Source organism: Oncorhynchus clarkii, chromosome 22 (genome assembly GCF_045791955.1).
Source record: "Oncorhynchus clarkii lewisi isolate Uvic-CL-2024 chromosome 22, UVic_Ocla_1.0, whole genome shotgun sequence".
Lineage (NCBI taxonomy): Eukaryota > Metazoa > Chordata > Actinopteri > Salmoniformes > Salmonidae > Oncorhynchus > Oncorhynchus clarkii.
In genome coordinates, this window is record NC_092168.1 from 7283290 (window position 1) to 7299811 (window position 16522).

A 16522-nucleotide genomic window follows, 5' to 3' on the forward strand; every position below is an offset into this window, starting at 1 on the left:
TTACAACGTGGTGGCTTACTGCTCACCTATGGCCAGGCCGTCGCTAAAGTTGTGCATGCCATCACCCATGATTACCATCCAGGCGATGCTGGCGATGCCCGCGTCCTTCATTTCCTGGTCCGAGTGGCAGTTCCCGCCATGTGAGTGCCCATGCCCACCTCCGTGAGAATGCCCACCGTGGTTGTGCCCGTGTTTCTTGGGCCGACGGCCATTCTCCTTGGTAAGCAAGTCTGCAGGGGCCAGTGGCGTCTTGTTGCTGGGCGAGTCAGGTGGCTGCAGCTCTGTAAGCTGGGTGTCATTGTGGCCGTTGTCGCAGGAGATGGCCGTGCTGTCCAGACCTTGAGGGGGGAAAGGAGTAGAAAGCTGTTACTAAATGCCAAGTTCAGGATATACTGTACATGGCATGTCCTACAAAACACAAGCTGGCAATACAGCCTTGCATATATATAAAAAGTAAAAAACACACCTGGTACTTTTGTCATGCATAGTATAATCATCCTCCTACACACAAAATTCCAAGCTACACACGTCTCACACAAATCTTCCACTCAGGTGCATTTTAAGTGTGGTAACAATCCTACTCTTGTGTTAGGGTGCCCTGTCCTAAAGTGAACTCTCTCACCCTCTGTGAGAGGCTTGAGGTGAAGCCACTCTGCGTCCGAGCGTCGATTCAGCTTGTGATCGGACAGCTTCCTGCCAATCTTGGCCTCCTCACCCCTCTTCTTCCTACGACAGAAGGTTCCCTGAAGGAAGAAAGAACAGACACATTAATAGAAAGACAGACTTGTTTGCTAGCTCAAGTATAGCAATTCACCCACACTTAAGTGACAATTCCTGAGAAACTGGGTTACAAACATACTAAAATAATTGACATATTTTCATACATTTCATTTTGATGAATTTATTCATACTATTTCATCCTTCCACAAGATAGTCCTGACACAAATCTAGGGTTGCTACCCAAGCCAGCTGGTTGTTTGTTCTATTGGTTGCCAGAGACATGACCCAGTCGTTCAGTTTTTTTGTTCTGCAGCCAGTGGTAACTTGTGGAATAGACAGGCTGGAATGCGGTTTTAACCAATCAGCGTCCAGGATTAGACCCACCAGAAAAGAGAGTGGGAGGCCCCAGTGCACAACTGAGCAAGAGGACAAGTACATAAGTGTCTTGCTTGAGAAACAGACACCTCAAGTCCTCAACTGGCAGCTTCATTAAATAGTACCTGTAAAACACCAGTCTCAACGTCAACAGTGAAGAGGCGACTCCAGGATTTTCTCATGAAAGAACGGTGTCCACCCCTCCAATAAAGTTTCAGACACTTCTATGCCAAGGCGCATTGAAGCTGTTCTGGTGGCCCAACGGCCCAAAGATGCTATGCTGGCGTTTCCTTTATTTTGGCAGCTACCTGTACATGTACTACTACAGTGCCTTTAGAAAGTATTTATTCATTTTCCATATTTTGTTGTTACAAAGAGGAAATGAGAAATGGATTGTCATTTTTTGTCAACGATCGACAAACTACTCTGTCAAAGAGGAAGAAAAAATGAACTTTTTTGTAATTAATCGAAAATAAAAAAAACTAATAAATATTGATTAGATATCCTGTTGAAACTCTAGGGGCAGTATTTCATTTTTGGATGAAAAACGTTCCCATTTTAAACAAGATATTTTGTCACGAAAAGATGCTCGACTATGCATATAATTGACAGCTTTGGAAAGAAAACACTCTGACGTTTCCAAAACTGCAAAGATATTATCTGTGAGTGCCACAGAACTGATGCTACAGGCAAAACCAAGATGAAACTTCAAACAGGAAGTGAGCAAAATTTGAGGCGCTGTTTTCCATTGTCTCCTTACATGGCTGTGAATGCGCAAGGAATGAGCCTACACTTTCTGTCGTTTCCCCAAGGTGTTTGCAGCATTGTGACGTATTTGTAGGCATATCATTGGTTTTTTTTGGTAGCCAAACGCGATGAACAAAACGGAGCGATTTCTCCTACACAAAGAATCTTTTTGGAAAAACTGAACATTTGCTATCTAACTGATTCTCCTCATTGAAAACATTCGAAGTTCTTCAAAGGTAAATTATTTTATTTAAATGCTTTTCGTGTTTTTGTGAAAATGTTGCCTGCTGAATGCTACGCTAAATGCTACGCTAGCTATCAGTACTCTTACACAAATGCTTGTTTTGCTATGGTTGAAAAGCATATTTTGAAAATCTGAGATGACAGTGTTGTTAACAAAAGGCTAAGCTTGAGAGCTAGCATATTGATTTCATTTAATTTGCGATTTTCATGAATAGTTAACGTTGCGTTATGGTAATGGGCTTGAGGCTGTATTTACGATCACGGATCCGGGATGGCTAGTATCAAGAGGATATGTATTCAACCACCTGACACAATACATGTTAAAATCACCTTTGGCAGCTCTTACAGCTGAGACACAATATTAGCCCATTATTATTTTTAAATCTTGAAGCTCTGCTGCAATATGTAACTTTTTGAGCAACCCGGTCATAATGACATACAGATCTGTCACTCAATAAAAGCAAGACTAAGAAGCGGTAGATCTGTTTAATGTGCGCTATTACTACATTTCCTGTGCTTAAGTTTGTTATTTGCATCTTTTACTTTTGGTTTTGTACACCAGCTTCAAAATGCTGAAAATACAATATTTTTGGTTATTGAAAATATATTTCAAAGTGATTTAGATTATATTGTAGAGAATCATTGTACAATCTTCTTTTGTCACAAACTGAAAGTCAAACTATTAGAATTTTAACAACCAGGAAATGTTGGAGCGATTTCCGCATAAAAACTGTAATTAGGACATTCAGGAACATTCAAGGTTGTCTTGGTAAGCAAATCCAATGTACAGTTGAAGTCGGAAGTTTGCATACACCTGAGCCAAATACATTTGAACTCAGCTTTTCACAAACATGACATTTAATCCCAGTAAAAAAATCCCTGTCTTAGGCCAGTTAGGATCACCACTTTATTGTAAAGATGTGAAATGTCCGAATAATAGTAGAGAGAATTATTTATTTCAGCTATTATTTATTACATCACATTCCCAGTGGGTCAGAAGTTTATATACACTCAATTAGTATTTGGTAGCATTGCCTTTTAAATTGTTTAACTTGGGTCAAACTTCAGGTAGCCTTCCACAATAAGTTGAGTGAATTCTGGCCCATTCCTGCTGACAGAGCTGGTGTAACTGAGTCAGGTGGGTAGGCGTCCTTGCTCGCCCACTCTTTTTCAGTTCTGCCCACAAATGTTCTATGGGATTGAGGTCAGGGCTTTGTGATGGCCACTCCAATACCTTGACTTGGTTGTCCTTAAGCCATTTTTCCACAACTTTGGAAGTATGCTTGGGGTCATTATCCATTTGGAAGATCCATTTGTGACCAAGCTTTAACTTCCTGACTGATGTCTTGAGATGTTGCTTCAATGTCTCAAAATAATTTTTCTAACTCATAATGCCATCTATTTTTTGAAGTGCACCATTTCCTCCTGCGGGCAAAGCACCCCCACAACATGATGCTGCCACCCCCGTGCTTCACGGTTGGGATGGTGTTCTTCAGCTTGCAAGCCTCCCCCTTTTTCCTCCAAACATAATGATGGTCATTATGGCCAAACAGTTCTATTTTTGTTTCATCAGACCAGAGGACATTTCTCCAAAAAGTACGCTCTGTCTCCATGTGCAGTTGCAAACCATAGTCTGGCTTTTTTAAATGGCGGTTTTGGAGCAATGGCTTCTTCCTTGCTGAGCGGCCGTTCAGGTTGTCGATATAGGACTCGTTTTACTGTGGATATAGATACTTTTGTACCGGTTTCCTCCAGCATCTTCACAAGGTCCTTTGCAGTTGTTTTGGGATTGATTTGCACTTTTCGCACCAAAGTACGTTCATCTCTAAGAGACAGAACGCGTCACCTTCCTAAGAGGTATGATGGCTGCATGGTACCATGGTGTTTATACTTGCGTACTATTGTTTGTACAGATGAACATGGTACCTTCAGGTGTTTGGAAATTGCTCCCAAGGATGAACCAGACTTGTAGAGGTCTACAATTATTTTTCCTGAGGTCATGGCTTATTTCTTTTGATTTTCCCATGACGTCAAGCAAAGAGGTACTGAGTTTGAAGGTAGGCCTTGAAATACATCCACAGGTATACCTCCAATTGACTCAAATGATGTCAGAAGCTTCTAAAGCCATGACAATTTTCTGGAATTTTCCAAGCGGTTTAAAAGGCACAGTCGGGGGGATAGGAGGGACGCCATGTGCGACTGACGTGTTTTCCGTTTGCTCCCGTGGTATTCTTAAAGTTTATGAATTTTGCAGCAGAACCGTATTTATTTTCAAATATTAATTTGGTGATCCCTTTCCGTAAAAACCAAGACTACTTTGCTTCCGAATGTCAGCATGTCGACCAAGCATAAGGCCAAAAGCATGACTTTGAGAAAACCTGGCCTACAAGACCCGCTCTCATCACCGCCCTCTCCTGAGTCTGAGGGCCCGGGGACGCACACTTTACCCGGGGGTGCGGCTTGGCCTGGCGGCGCTGAAATGAACATTCGAGGCCATCAAACTACTACGCTCTGAGATAGTTGAAATGAAAACACAGGTGGTTGCTACGATTGAGGCCAGAATACAGGAGGTTTCTGATACTTTAAAAGCAGATTTAACCATCCTGCGGAACGAGACTGCCAGCAATCACATTAAAACAACTGCGTCACACACTACAACGATTGCAGAACTGGAGACCTCCGCTACTAAATGTCTCCGACTTAACTACATCCCTGGAGGCTGAAGTTAAACGCCTAACTGCGGATTTGAAAAAGGTGAAGGAGAGTTGTGTGAGTTGAGGGATTCTCTCGCCGCAATAATCTGAGACTTGTATCGGTCCCAGAGTCAGCGGAAATGCATCGCGCCACGGATTTCGTTTCAGGGCTGCTGAAGGATGTTCTTGCCTTAGATGAAAAGCCCCTGATTGATCGAGCCCACCGGTCGCTGCGCCCAAAGCCCCAGGAGGCCCCGTGACATAATTCTTTGAGTGCACTTTTTTCATGAGAAGATGGAGATCCTCCGACGAGCCCGCAATACCACTCTGAGCTATCAAGGACAGAGCTTCTCCATCTACCAGGACTACTCCCCACTGTTTCCAGGCAGCGCGCAGCTTTCGGACAGGCCAAATGAGTACTTCGGGACCATCCAAGTGTGAAGTATGGACTGCGATTCCCAGCCCGTTTATGGATATCTCATGAGGGTAAAGACTACACATTTGAATCTCCGGATGAGGTTATGGCTCACATTCAACGTCACATTCAGAAGTCTTGAACATGCTCACAGTTCAGCAACTGTTGCTTGCAAACTGTGGATAGCAAGTAACCCACCTGTGGTACAATTATGTTTAGATATAACAGGCTAGTCTTGTATAGTTGGCGAACTATTCAGGCTTATTTGATGTGATCTAATGTTTTGATCATCTAGTGTGCGTGCCTTACAAGCATTCAGTCATTTTAATTTAATTGTATTAAGGTTTTACTTAACTCCTGTGTTTCTAGGCTGTCTCGCTCACCTATTTAGTTTGTTTACACAGTGTCTCAGGGACTCAAAATATTTTTGGTTATTTGTTTACTGCATCCGTTTGCATTGACCCAGTAAACAGTAAATGTCTCGAGGCTACACGGTTTTTGGGGTCTCACTTGAATTTTAAAAGTTTTGAGTGTCATTTATGCCCAGCTAACGATCAACATTGCGCACACATAGTTTTTTGGTATCGTTTGTAAGCTGTCTCAGCGTCAACTAGACTACTATTATAATTACTATTATTTTTGATTGTCTTACTACGATTTTTGGCTGAGAGCCTTTATACATTGAATTTATTTTCTCTCTCATTGCCTGTTATAAGACTGGGAATATAATTATATACATCTACAGGTGGTGCTTTTGTCCAAGGGATTCGCCTTTTTTTTTTTTTTTTTTAAATACATACAAATCTTTCTTTTTGCTGCTTGATCCACTAACAAAAACGCGACTTTAAAGAGCGGGACTGTGGGTTTAGGTTTAAGACCGCACTCACAGACATACTGTGCGAAGAGAACATGTTCTATTTAGGCTTGTACCTCGTTTGGGGAGGTATTGTCTGGGATGGGGGGTGGGGGGGCAGGTTGAATTGTTCAGTTCTAATGTTGTCATTCTGTCTTTTTTTTTTTTTTTTTTCTGTACTTTTTCCAAACATTTACCACCGTACATTATTACTCTGAGACAAGTTATTCTGGGGGTTTTGGGCGCTCATTGCTTTTCCACTCTATGCTCTAATGACAGGGTTGAATAACGGGAATGCCCAGAGGGGCCGAAATAATGCGATCAAGTACATTTCATGGAACACCAAAGGGGTTAATAACCCGGTGAAGCATAAGAGGGTGTTGACACACTTAAAGGGTTTGAATGCAAATATTGCATTTCTACAAGAGACTCACTTGAGGACTGGTGAGCATTTTAGGATGCGTAAGGACTGGGTTGGTCAAGTGTTCCACTCAAACTTTCATAGTAAATCAAGAGGTGCTGCTATTCTGGTTGATAAAGGTACTCCCTTTGTAGCTTCTGAGGTTATTGCTGATCCTAAGGGGCGATACGTCATAGTTACCGGTAAACTGTTTTCTACCCCTCTTGTTTTGGCTAGTGTTTATGCTCCAATTGGGATGACACAAGTTTCATTTCTTCCTTTCTGTCTACTATTCCCAATTTAGATTCTCATTTGTTGATTTTAGGGGGGGATTTCAACTGTAAAATGTCCCCAGTTCTTGACAAGTCCTCAAACAAATACAGGCCCATCTAAATGTGCCCTACTTATTCAATCCTTTCTTCAGAAATATGCTATGTTTGAGGTCTGGCGTTTCCTACATCCTACAGATAGACAGTATTCCTTTTATTCTCATGTTCATCAAACATACTCCCGGATTGACTTCTTTTTGGACAAAAAACTTCTGCCTAACCTTCGGCAGTGTACTTACGAGAGTATTGTTATCTCTGACCATTCACCATTAGTGCTTGAACTAGAGTTTCCCCAGCGACCTCCTATGTGTTATCAATGGCGTCTCAACCCCATTTTACTCTCAGATAAGGAGTTTGTCAATTTAATTTCTTCTGAAATCACCTTATTCCTAGAAACTAATTCAACACCAGGTATGTCCTGCTCTACCATATGGGAGTCTCAAAGCATACCTACGTGGCCAAATTATTTCTTATACAGCCAACCAAAACAGAGTTCGCTCCCAGCGACTTCGGGACCTGAGCGAGTCCATAGCCACATTGGATGAGAAGTATGCAACGGATCCTTCCTCTGATCTGCATAAAGAGCACCAACTACTCCAATCTGAATTTGATGAGCTTTCTACCAGGCAAGCTGAACAGTTACTCTTGCGAGCTCGATACAAAGTCTATGAACAAGGCGACAAGGCCAGTAAACTCCTTGCGCATCAGATCCGTAAATCTGAGGCCTCACGTTTAATCCCACAAATAAGGACCCCGTCTGGTGCCACCACAGTTATACATAAAGAGATCAATGATCAATTTAAACAATTTTACTCTGCGCTATACACCTCAATCCCCTCAAGACCCTTTGCTGATTGACTCCTTCTTTAAAAGCTTGAATATGCCTTCAATTGATACAGACTCCCATGACTGTCTAGAAGAAGAATTTACGCTAGAGGAGATTTCATTGCGGACACTGCTGTTGCAAAGTGGTAAATCACCGGGTCGGGACGGTTTTACAACCGAATTTTACAGGACGTTTTCTGGTCTGCTTTGCCCATTCTTGTCTCGACTATTTGCAGAGTGCCTTAATACTTCAAAGCTACCGCCTAGTCTTTATCAGGCTTCAATTTCATTACTACTAAAGAAAAACAAAGACCCCCTGGAATGTGGATCCTATCGCCCAATCTCGCTTTTAAACTGTGATTACAAAATCCTAGCTAAGCTTTTAGCCATCCGTATGGAAGGCTTGCTGCACCAAGTAATACACTCTGACCAGACTGGCTTTGTGAGAAATAGGCATTTATTTTTCAATATTAGGCGCCTTATGAATATACTGTACTCCCCAGCGCCGGAGGACCCGGAGGTGGTGGTCTCACTTGATGCCGAAAAAGTGTTTGACCGCGTTGAGTGGGATTACCTAACAGCTGCCCTTTACAGATTTGGCTTTGGCCCCAAATTCATTGGTAGAAAACATTTACAGAAGCCTAGGTCAAAGTTTTCCTGAAACAAATTTGAATATTTCCCTGAATATTTCCTTGCCACTTTTACTTTAGCTCTACCAAATTTTCAGACATACTACTGGGCTGCAAAATTCAGAGCCGTTCTGTACTGGCTGCAGACTGATCCTACTGGCCCTAGACCACTCTGGGTCCAGATGGAGTCTGAATCGTGTAAACCTGCAGCACTTTCCTCTGTGTTGTGCTCGTCTCTCCCAGTGTCCCTAGGCAAAAGGTGTGTCAACCCAATTGTAAAGCAGTCTCTTAAAATTTGGAATCAGTTCCGTTTAGCCTTTAGCCTCCGAGGCTTTTCTCTATCAGGCCCAATCAATCAGAACATTTTATTTCCTCCATCTTTGAATGATGGGGCTTTTGGCATTTGGCACTCACTAGGCACTCTCCTCGCTAGCCCAATTATTCTTTGATGATACATTTGCCTCTTTCTCAGCTGCAGGAAAAGTTCAATCTCCCCCAATCCCACTTTTTCCGCTATCTCCAGACTAGAAACTTTGTCAGAGCTAACACACCTGGATTTCCCAACAGGCCTGCGAATACAGCTATAGAGAGCATCTTGGAGTTGAACAAGCTTCCTAGGGGCGCAATTTCAGATGTATATGCAATCATTCATGACTTACAGAACCCTTCTTTGGTGCCTTTAAAGACTCGATGGGAAAAGGATTTGGGGGAGGAACTTTAGCACTAGACACAGCCTCATTCAATTCAAGGTGGTTCACCGTATCCACTGGTCGGGGGCCAAACTTGGAAGAATATTCTCTGATTTTGATCCTACCTGTGTCAGATGTAAAGTGGAACCAGCCACACTGTTGCATATGTTTTGGGGCTGTCAAACTGTCAGGTTTCTGGGAATTAATATTTAAATGTTTCTCTGATATATATATGACACTGTTATAGATCCGTCTCCCCTTACAGACCTTTTTGGAGTACTGCCCATGGGTACCCCCCTGTCAAGAATCCAGTCGGACACTGTTGCTTATACAACTCTTTTAGCTAGACGACTAATACTACAGAACTGGAAGATGGCAGCTCCCCCATCTTATAAATATTGGGTGAGAGATGTGTTGTGCTCTCTGAAACTAGAAAAAATTCAATTCAATTCACGTGGGAACCCCAAACTGTTTAATGAGGCTTGGGCTCCATTCCGGTCTTACTTTAAACAGTCCATCCTCTGATGGCTTTCCAATTAAAACTAAAATAAGTCTGTATTTGACCCCCCTGTGACTTAAGGGTTGGAGGAGCTTCTCTCTGTGTTTTTGCTGGGGGGGGAATTAAGGTTCATGTGCTTATTGATTGTGATCCGCGGATGCCTTGTTCATCTTGCCCGGGCAGAGACTGAAGTGTGAGCCTGTTTTTCCCAGTTATTTTTACATTTTGTTCATGCCTACATGAATAATCATTCTATTTTTTTTTATTTTAAAGCATTGTAAACTTTATTTTTGGTCCAGTGGATGGTCAGTCTGTGGCCATGACTGTCTGTGAGTGGTTGCATTTCTCCACCCTTATCCCTTGACTGTTTACAGGAACAATGGTGAGGTGTTTGCTCTGTCCCTGTACTATAGATTGCCCTTTAACCTCTGTAGCCTTCTGCCTGGTATGTTTAACTTGTCTAAAGTATGGTATCTTTAAAGCTATTTTTTTATTTGTATTTTTATTTGTATTTTTTTTCTAGTTGAGTATTATTTATATTGCTTTGTCTTGTCTGTGTGTGTAAAACTTAATAAACAGAGTTAAAAAAAAAAAAAAAATGTAAAGGCACAGTCAACTTGGTGTATGTAAAGTTCCAACCCACTGGAATTGTGATAGTAAATTATAACTGAAATAATCTGTCTAAACAATGTTTGGGAAAATGATTTGTGTCATGCACAGAGATGTCTTAACTTCTCTAGGATAGGGAGCAGCATTTGGAATTTTGGATGAAAAGCATGCCCAAATTCAACTGCCTGCTACTCATCCCCAGAAGATAAAATAATAACATTATCAGTAGATTTGGATAGAAAACACTCTGAAGTTTCTAAAACTGTTTGAATCATGTCTGAGTATAACATAAAACTTATTTAGCAGGCGAAACCGAGGACAAACCATTCAGATGTTTTATTTTTTAGGTCACCCTCTTCAATGAGTTTTCATTGTGAATCCAGATTTAAGGGACTTGCTTGCAGTTCCTACCGCTTCCACTATATGTCTCCAGTCTTTAGAAATTGGTTGAGGTCATTCCTTTGTGTAATGAAGAAGTACGGCCATCTTGAACGAGGATCACTTCATGTTTGCTGTTTGATAGAGGCGCATGACCAGAGTTTGTTTTCTTCCTGTATTGAACACAGATCATCCAGTCTTCAATTTTATCGATTATTTAGTTAAAAAAATACCTAAAGTTGTATTACAAAAGTAGTTTGAAATGTTTTGGCAAAGTTTACAGGTAACTTTTGAGATATTTTGTCGTCACGTTGCGCAAGTTGGAACCGGTGTTTTTCTGGATCAAACGCGCCAAACAAAATTGACATTTTGGATATGTATGGACGGAATTAATTGAACAAAAGGACTATTTGTGATGTTTATGGGACATATTGGAGTGCCAACAGAAGAAGCTCGTCAAAGGTAAGGCATGATTTATATTTTTACTCTTGCGTTTTGTGTCACGCCTGCAGGGTTGAAATGTTCTCTTTTGTTTACGGAGGTGCTATCCTCAGATAATAGCATCGTTTGCTTTCGCCGAAAAGCCTTTTTGAAATCTGACATGTTGGCTGGATTCACAACACGTGTAGCTTTAATTTGGTATCTTACCTGTGTGATTTCATGAAAGTTAGATTTTTATAGGAATTTATTCGAATTTGGCGCTCTGCATTTTCTCTAGCTTTTGGCCAAGTGGGACGCTACTGTCCCACATATCCCAGAGAGGCTAACCAACTTGCCAAAACTATAGTTTGTTAACAAGAAATTTGTGGAGTGGTTGACATAAATGAATGAAATGACTCCAACCTAAGTGATATAAACTTCCGACTTCAACTGTATAAGGTACAGGGTAATCATTTAAAAATCATGTTAAACACACAGTGAATCCGTGACTTGTTAAGCACATTTCAGCGTTTCATTTGTTATTAATATGTAAACATTTCTGAAATCATAATTACACTTTGACATTATGGGTTATTATGTGTAGATCATTGATACAAAATCAAAACTGAATCAATTTTGATTCAAATATTTTTTTTATATTTTTGCCTGAAGAACTTTCCTTTTAACTTTATTAAAACACCGTCTCAAGAACTGCTGTGTCTGCCTCATCTTCTGGGTTCTGCCGACTATTAGTGGCTCAGTTTGCTAAGTGATTTTCTCACACCGGAGACCTGAGTTCGTAACCGGGCCTACATCGCCCGATTAGGGGGGGGAGATACATATTTTAAGTCATTCATGATTTGTGTAAATGTAATATACTATCTATTACTCTTGTTATAAATATGAAATTGTATTACATTTGGTGAAGAGCACATGACTTGTTTAGGACTTGAAACTTGACTCGGACTTGACTGTCTAGACTTGGGACTTGAGTGCTAAGACTGGAGACTTAATTGTGACTTCTAAAACAATGACTTGGTCCCACCTCTGGTAAACACCTAGTTATGAAGTTATTTCCATAGCATTCAATCAAGTATGGGTGCATGGCTTCTCCTTACCCCTGCGTCTTTGTAGTGTTTGAACATGCCGAGGCAGTGCTCAATAATAAAGAGGAAGTAGATTCCAGCCAGCGCTGTCAGGCCCTTCCAGACCCCGTCAAAGGCAGTGAGCATGTCCACCTCTTTAGTGTTGCTCTCGTTTCCTGACTCACCGTGGCTGTGGTCGTGCTCCCCTTGAGCCTGCGAGATGAAAACAAAAAAACATTGGTTGCACTATTTTACAGTCTTGTTTCCACTGGTATGTAATAGGAAATTGTGGTATAGTGTAGCCGGAGTACCAGTCTTTTTAGCTAACATTCCACTCCTCGCCTCTCCTGTCATTTGTCAAAGAGACTGGCCTTTCTTCAATCTTCAAATATGAACATTATCATTAATGACCGAGGAGATGAGGATTTGATCCTGATTCGATAACCCTCATAGCTGTACTCCAAATCACAAAAGTTATGCAAATATTGGAACTACATAAACATTTATTTTCTTCACAGATCACGTAAGCAAAGACTTTTATAACTAACACAAGAGACCACATCCTGTCGTTTCCAATGGAAGAAAATGAATCAGTGGGCAGAACAATCGAGGTGGGCAGAGCCAAGCACAAACCTATTGGCACATGCCTACTCTGAAGTACACATGTGCAATAACCATGGGTTAAAATAAGGCGGTCCACTACGGTGTCACGGCAAAAGAAAGTGTGGTACGGCGTAGCGGTAAAACATGAGCCTATCACATTAATTAAAACAAAAGGTCAAGAAAACTGTAGGCTATTACACCACTTTTTAATCATCATTACCGTATGTCAGAGGCATGAAAAATGTGCGAATGAATTTAAAACAGGTGATATAGCCTACGCTCTAAAAAAAAAAATGCGTCTCGCTCCATCTTCTCCGACTTTCACTGCTACGCATACTTTACATTAGAGTGTCAGAAGATTTCAACTCCACAGATAAATTAGACTGTATTAGTGATAAATACTTGGATGGCTCACAACTTCTCCAGCTAAATCAAGACAAAGGCCAAGGTACTTGCGGACGGGACGGACAGAAAGAATCTGGCCTCACATTTTAATTCACAGGTAATAAAGAACACCAGGTTGAAAAACCTACATGTTATTTTAGATTCGGACCTAAATTTCAAATCACACATTAGGAATGTGACTAAAATAGCTTTACCACATGAGGAACATTGGCAAGGTGTGGCCGTTTCTCTCTCAGGCTGATACAGAGACTCATCCATGCATTTAGGACAAGCAGGGTTGAGTACTGTAATGCTCTCCTGTCTGGTCTACCCAAAAAAAGCGATTAGTCAACTGCAAAACATAGAATGCTGGAGCACAGGTAATGACCAAGACCAGATGGAGCACACGTTTGGTTAAGGTCTCTGCAGAATGTTTCTAATAAAATATAATAATAATAATAATATAATAATAATAATAAATATAATTAAGATTCTTCTATTGTTTTAAAATCAATCCATGATTGTGCACCCCAATACATTTCATGTATGTACCCAGTAGGTCCTTCAGGTCCTCTGGCAGCCTGTTAACTATCCCATATCCTAGGAACAAGAGGCATGGAGAAGCAGCCTTTAGTTATTATGCCCCCAATCTCTGGAATAGCCTGCCAGAGAACCAGAGGGGCCGAACCTGTAGACCTGTTTAAAAGAGAACTTAAAATGCATCTTTAGTCATTCAGTTTCGCTCCTTCTTTAGTGTTATCATCACATGTTTGTTGTGTAGTAAATATTTAAGCTCTTATTTTCATTTTTTTCATAAAAAAAAAAAAAAAATCATGTGAAGCACATTGTGTTGCATTCCATGTCTGAAATGTGCTGCCTGTATAAATAAAGCTTGATTTGATTAAATTCTCAAACTAAAGATATACTGCAATTCAAACAACAAAACATTGTAGCTTTGATTTTAAAATGCAACAACTTGCAGCTAACAGCTAATTTGTAGTTTTTGACTTTGTATAATTCTAATTTTGATTTTTTTTTTTGCATGTTGTCATGGAAAATATGAATGTAATTTCCAAAAACCAATTAGCAACCCCGCCGGACATCCAGCTGCATGCTGAACGTGGAATGTTGGCTAAAAAGGTTGCTACCCAGACTAGATGCGGTGTACTTTCTTTTGAAATTCAATGAATATAACTATTTTAGCATAGTGCTGAAAAACTTGTGTGTTTATTGCAAAAATAATATCAATATTACACATCAAGACAGAGACATTTCTTTGTATACAATGAAAAAATAAAAAACACCAAATCGGGACATTTTTAGATGTGACAAGGCAATGAAACATTAACAGACATGACTTCTAATACTTTGAGGTTTGAGGGACTTATAAAATTGTAACAGTGAAATAAACTCAATTTACATTTGTGAATATAATATTTGGCCAAAAGAATGTTAATAAAATAGTTATGATCGGAATTACAAGCATAGTGCCATTTAGCAACAAACGTACTGTTTAGCACCAGTGTTCTTTAAAATAACAGAGAAACTTTAGAAAATGCTTAGCTAGTAACTTTTTTTAATTTCATGGCCAGGATTCCTGAACTTGTTAACAGTATGAAATGTCAAGGCAATTATTTCATCACTACTAGGGGTGATGGATTGATGACTGGCATGAAACTCAGAGGTGAGGAAGTCTGGATGGAATAGTTTGCAGGGAGCTGATTTTCTGGGGTGGTCTGAATGCAGGTTGTGGAGAACGATTATCTGGGATAATGCAAAAGGCTAACTCAACTAGAGCAGTCTGATATTACACAGAAAAAAAAAAATCTGAATGAGTCATGTGTGTGAAACTTCACAAGGAGCTGTCAGGCTGCGGGCTGTGAGGGGATTTGGCACTGTATGTGGCACTACTATATTGGCATTCCACCGAGGGCACCAGTGGTAAGGGAACAGGATCTTATAGTGAATGAGTTGGTCTGGGGTTTACGCAGTGGGGTGCAATGTTTAGAACTTTGCAGCTGAAAACGTCATGAAGAGTCAACACCGTATTTCTTATTCTGCAAGAAAACTAAATAATGTCTGCTCTACGCAATCCACTTCTATCTGAATGCTCTAATGTTGGGCCAGAATGTGGTAAGTGGGTGTGTGTGGATTGGGTGCCATGGCTACGCGGGAACAGATGGCATGCAAGGTGGATGTGTGGGTGGTACAGGGCAGAGAAGTTGACCTACTCAGTGTTCGAATTGCATATGGATCAAGGCCTAAAATTAAACACCCGCCACACACCAAATGCAGGTAGGTTTTGGCGGGTAGTTCCTCAGGGCTCTACAGTGCGGCAATTTTATAAAAATAGTCACAAGTCAAGTATGGGCACATGCGAGTTGTGATTAATAGAAAACTGATACTGAGCATTTATTTTTCTATGTATTTATGCCATTCTGTTTCATACATGTTAATGCACAATTTAATCCAAACGTTGTGCCCCACCTCGCGTAGCAACACTGCCTGTCTGGGGGGCTGCACACAGTTGGTCTAACTAGTAAAGTGAGACTTGTGTTTCTTGGATATTTACATTGTTTTTGCTTCCACTGCAGGCAAAGAGATGTCGTCAGCCTCTACTAGTCAGATTCTCACAGGCACACTAGTGATGTGCAGTTCGCAAAAAAATTATTTTTTAATCTATTTTTACTGACTCAAGAGTCATGAATTGTTTTTCATGAGTGACTTGTTAATTTAAGTCGTTCGTTTGATCTGCTTGTGCCGGCCGTAATGAGTCCTAAAGCACGATTAATACACGTTCCTCGGCACAGCGACTCCAGAGACGTGCTCCGACCACCAACTGTCTGGCATATGTGTGGAGGAACTGACAATTGATTGCATGGTGCATTAATGAACGCCATTAATTGATTATTGAATGTAATGCTGGAAACAGCTTTGTAGAACCAAAACATACACAGCTCAACAAATTCAAACTCGAGAATGAAACATTTGGAGCGCTGCAGCTCGCAAACAACATTGTGCTCATCACCCTCACGGCAGTCAAGGAATGCATTTTGCCAAGAGTTGCTCAAAATCTAGTCCAGTTGCAGCCACAACTAGTCTAGACCTTGTAATAAACGCATCAATAAATAATATTATGTTTGCATGCCCAGTAATACACACATGTAAACACGTACTTTAAACAATGTACAAGTTTCAGTCACAAATGACAGCTCCAATGAGCAACCCATGGTGAACGACATTTGATTCTTAAGACTCTGGTTCACGACTTCGAGAGTTCAGTTCATCGATGCCCAGTAGAGGGTCCTGAATGCTCTGGGCATGACATGACTCAAATTAACTAAATTAGTCAAAAGATGACTTGTTATGACTGAACGAGTCAAAGATCAGTCAGCAAAAAGAGCTGCAATTCCACAGTAACCTTAAAGGGGCAGCAAAATCTGTGATATTTGGTTAAAAGACTCGGGTCACAAAATATTACATTAAACTGAGAAAGATACCACATTACTTCTTACTAGTAATACATATCTTGTTTTAGAAATGTTACTAAGCATGCTCATCCATTTTGTTTTCAGTTTTTTAGTGTAACGCAAAACAAATATATTTTGGTTGGTAAAAAAAATCTG

At 40.6% G+C, this 16522-nt stretch overlaps 1 protein-coding gene across 3 annotated transcripts in view; it reads right to left on the bottom strand.

Annotated features, from left to right (window-relative positions):
• The window catches only part of LOC139380254 (solute carrier family 39 member 10), a 69961-nt gene that overhangs the window by 15412 nt on the left and 38027 nt on the right, over positions 1–16522 (bottom strand). For all 3 annotated transcript variants that reach the window (XM_071122795.1, XM_071122794.1, XM_071122796.1), the window contains 3 exons: positions 11943–12122; positions 623–743; positions 27–338 (listed from right to left, as the gene is read on the bottom strand). In XM_071122795.1, coding sequence (XP_070978896.1) covers positions 27–338; positions 623–743; positions 11943–12122 — 613 coding nt within the window. The remainder of the gene's footprint in view (positions 1–26; positions 339–622; positions 744–11942; positions 12123–16522) is intronic.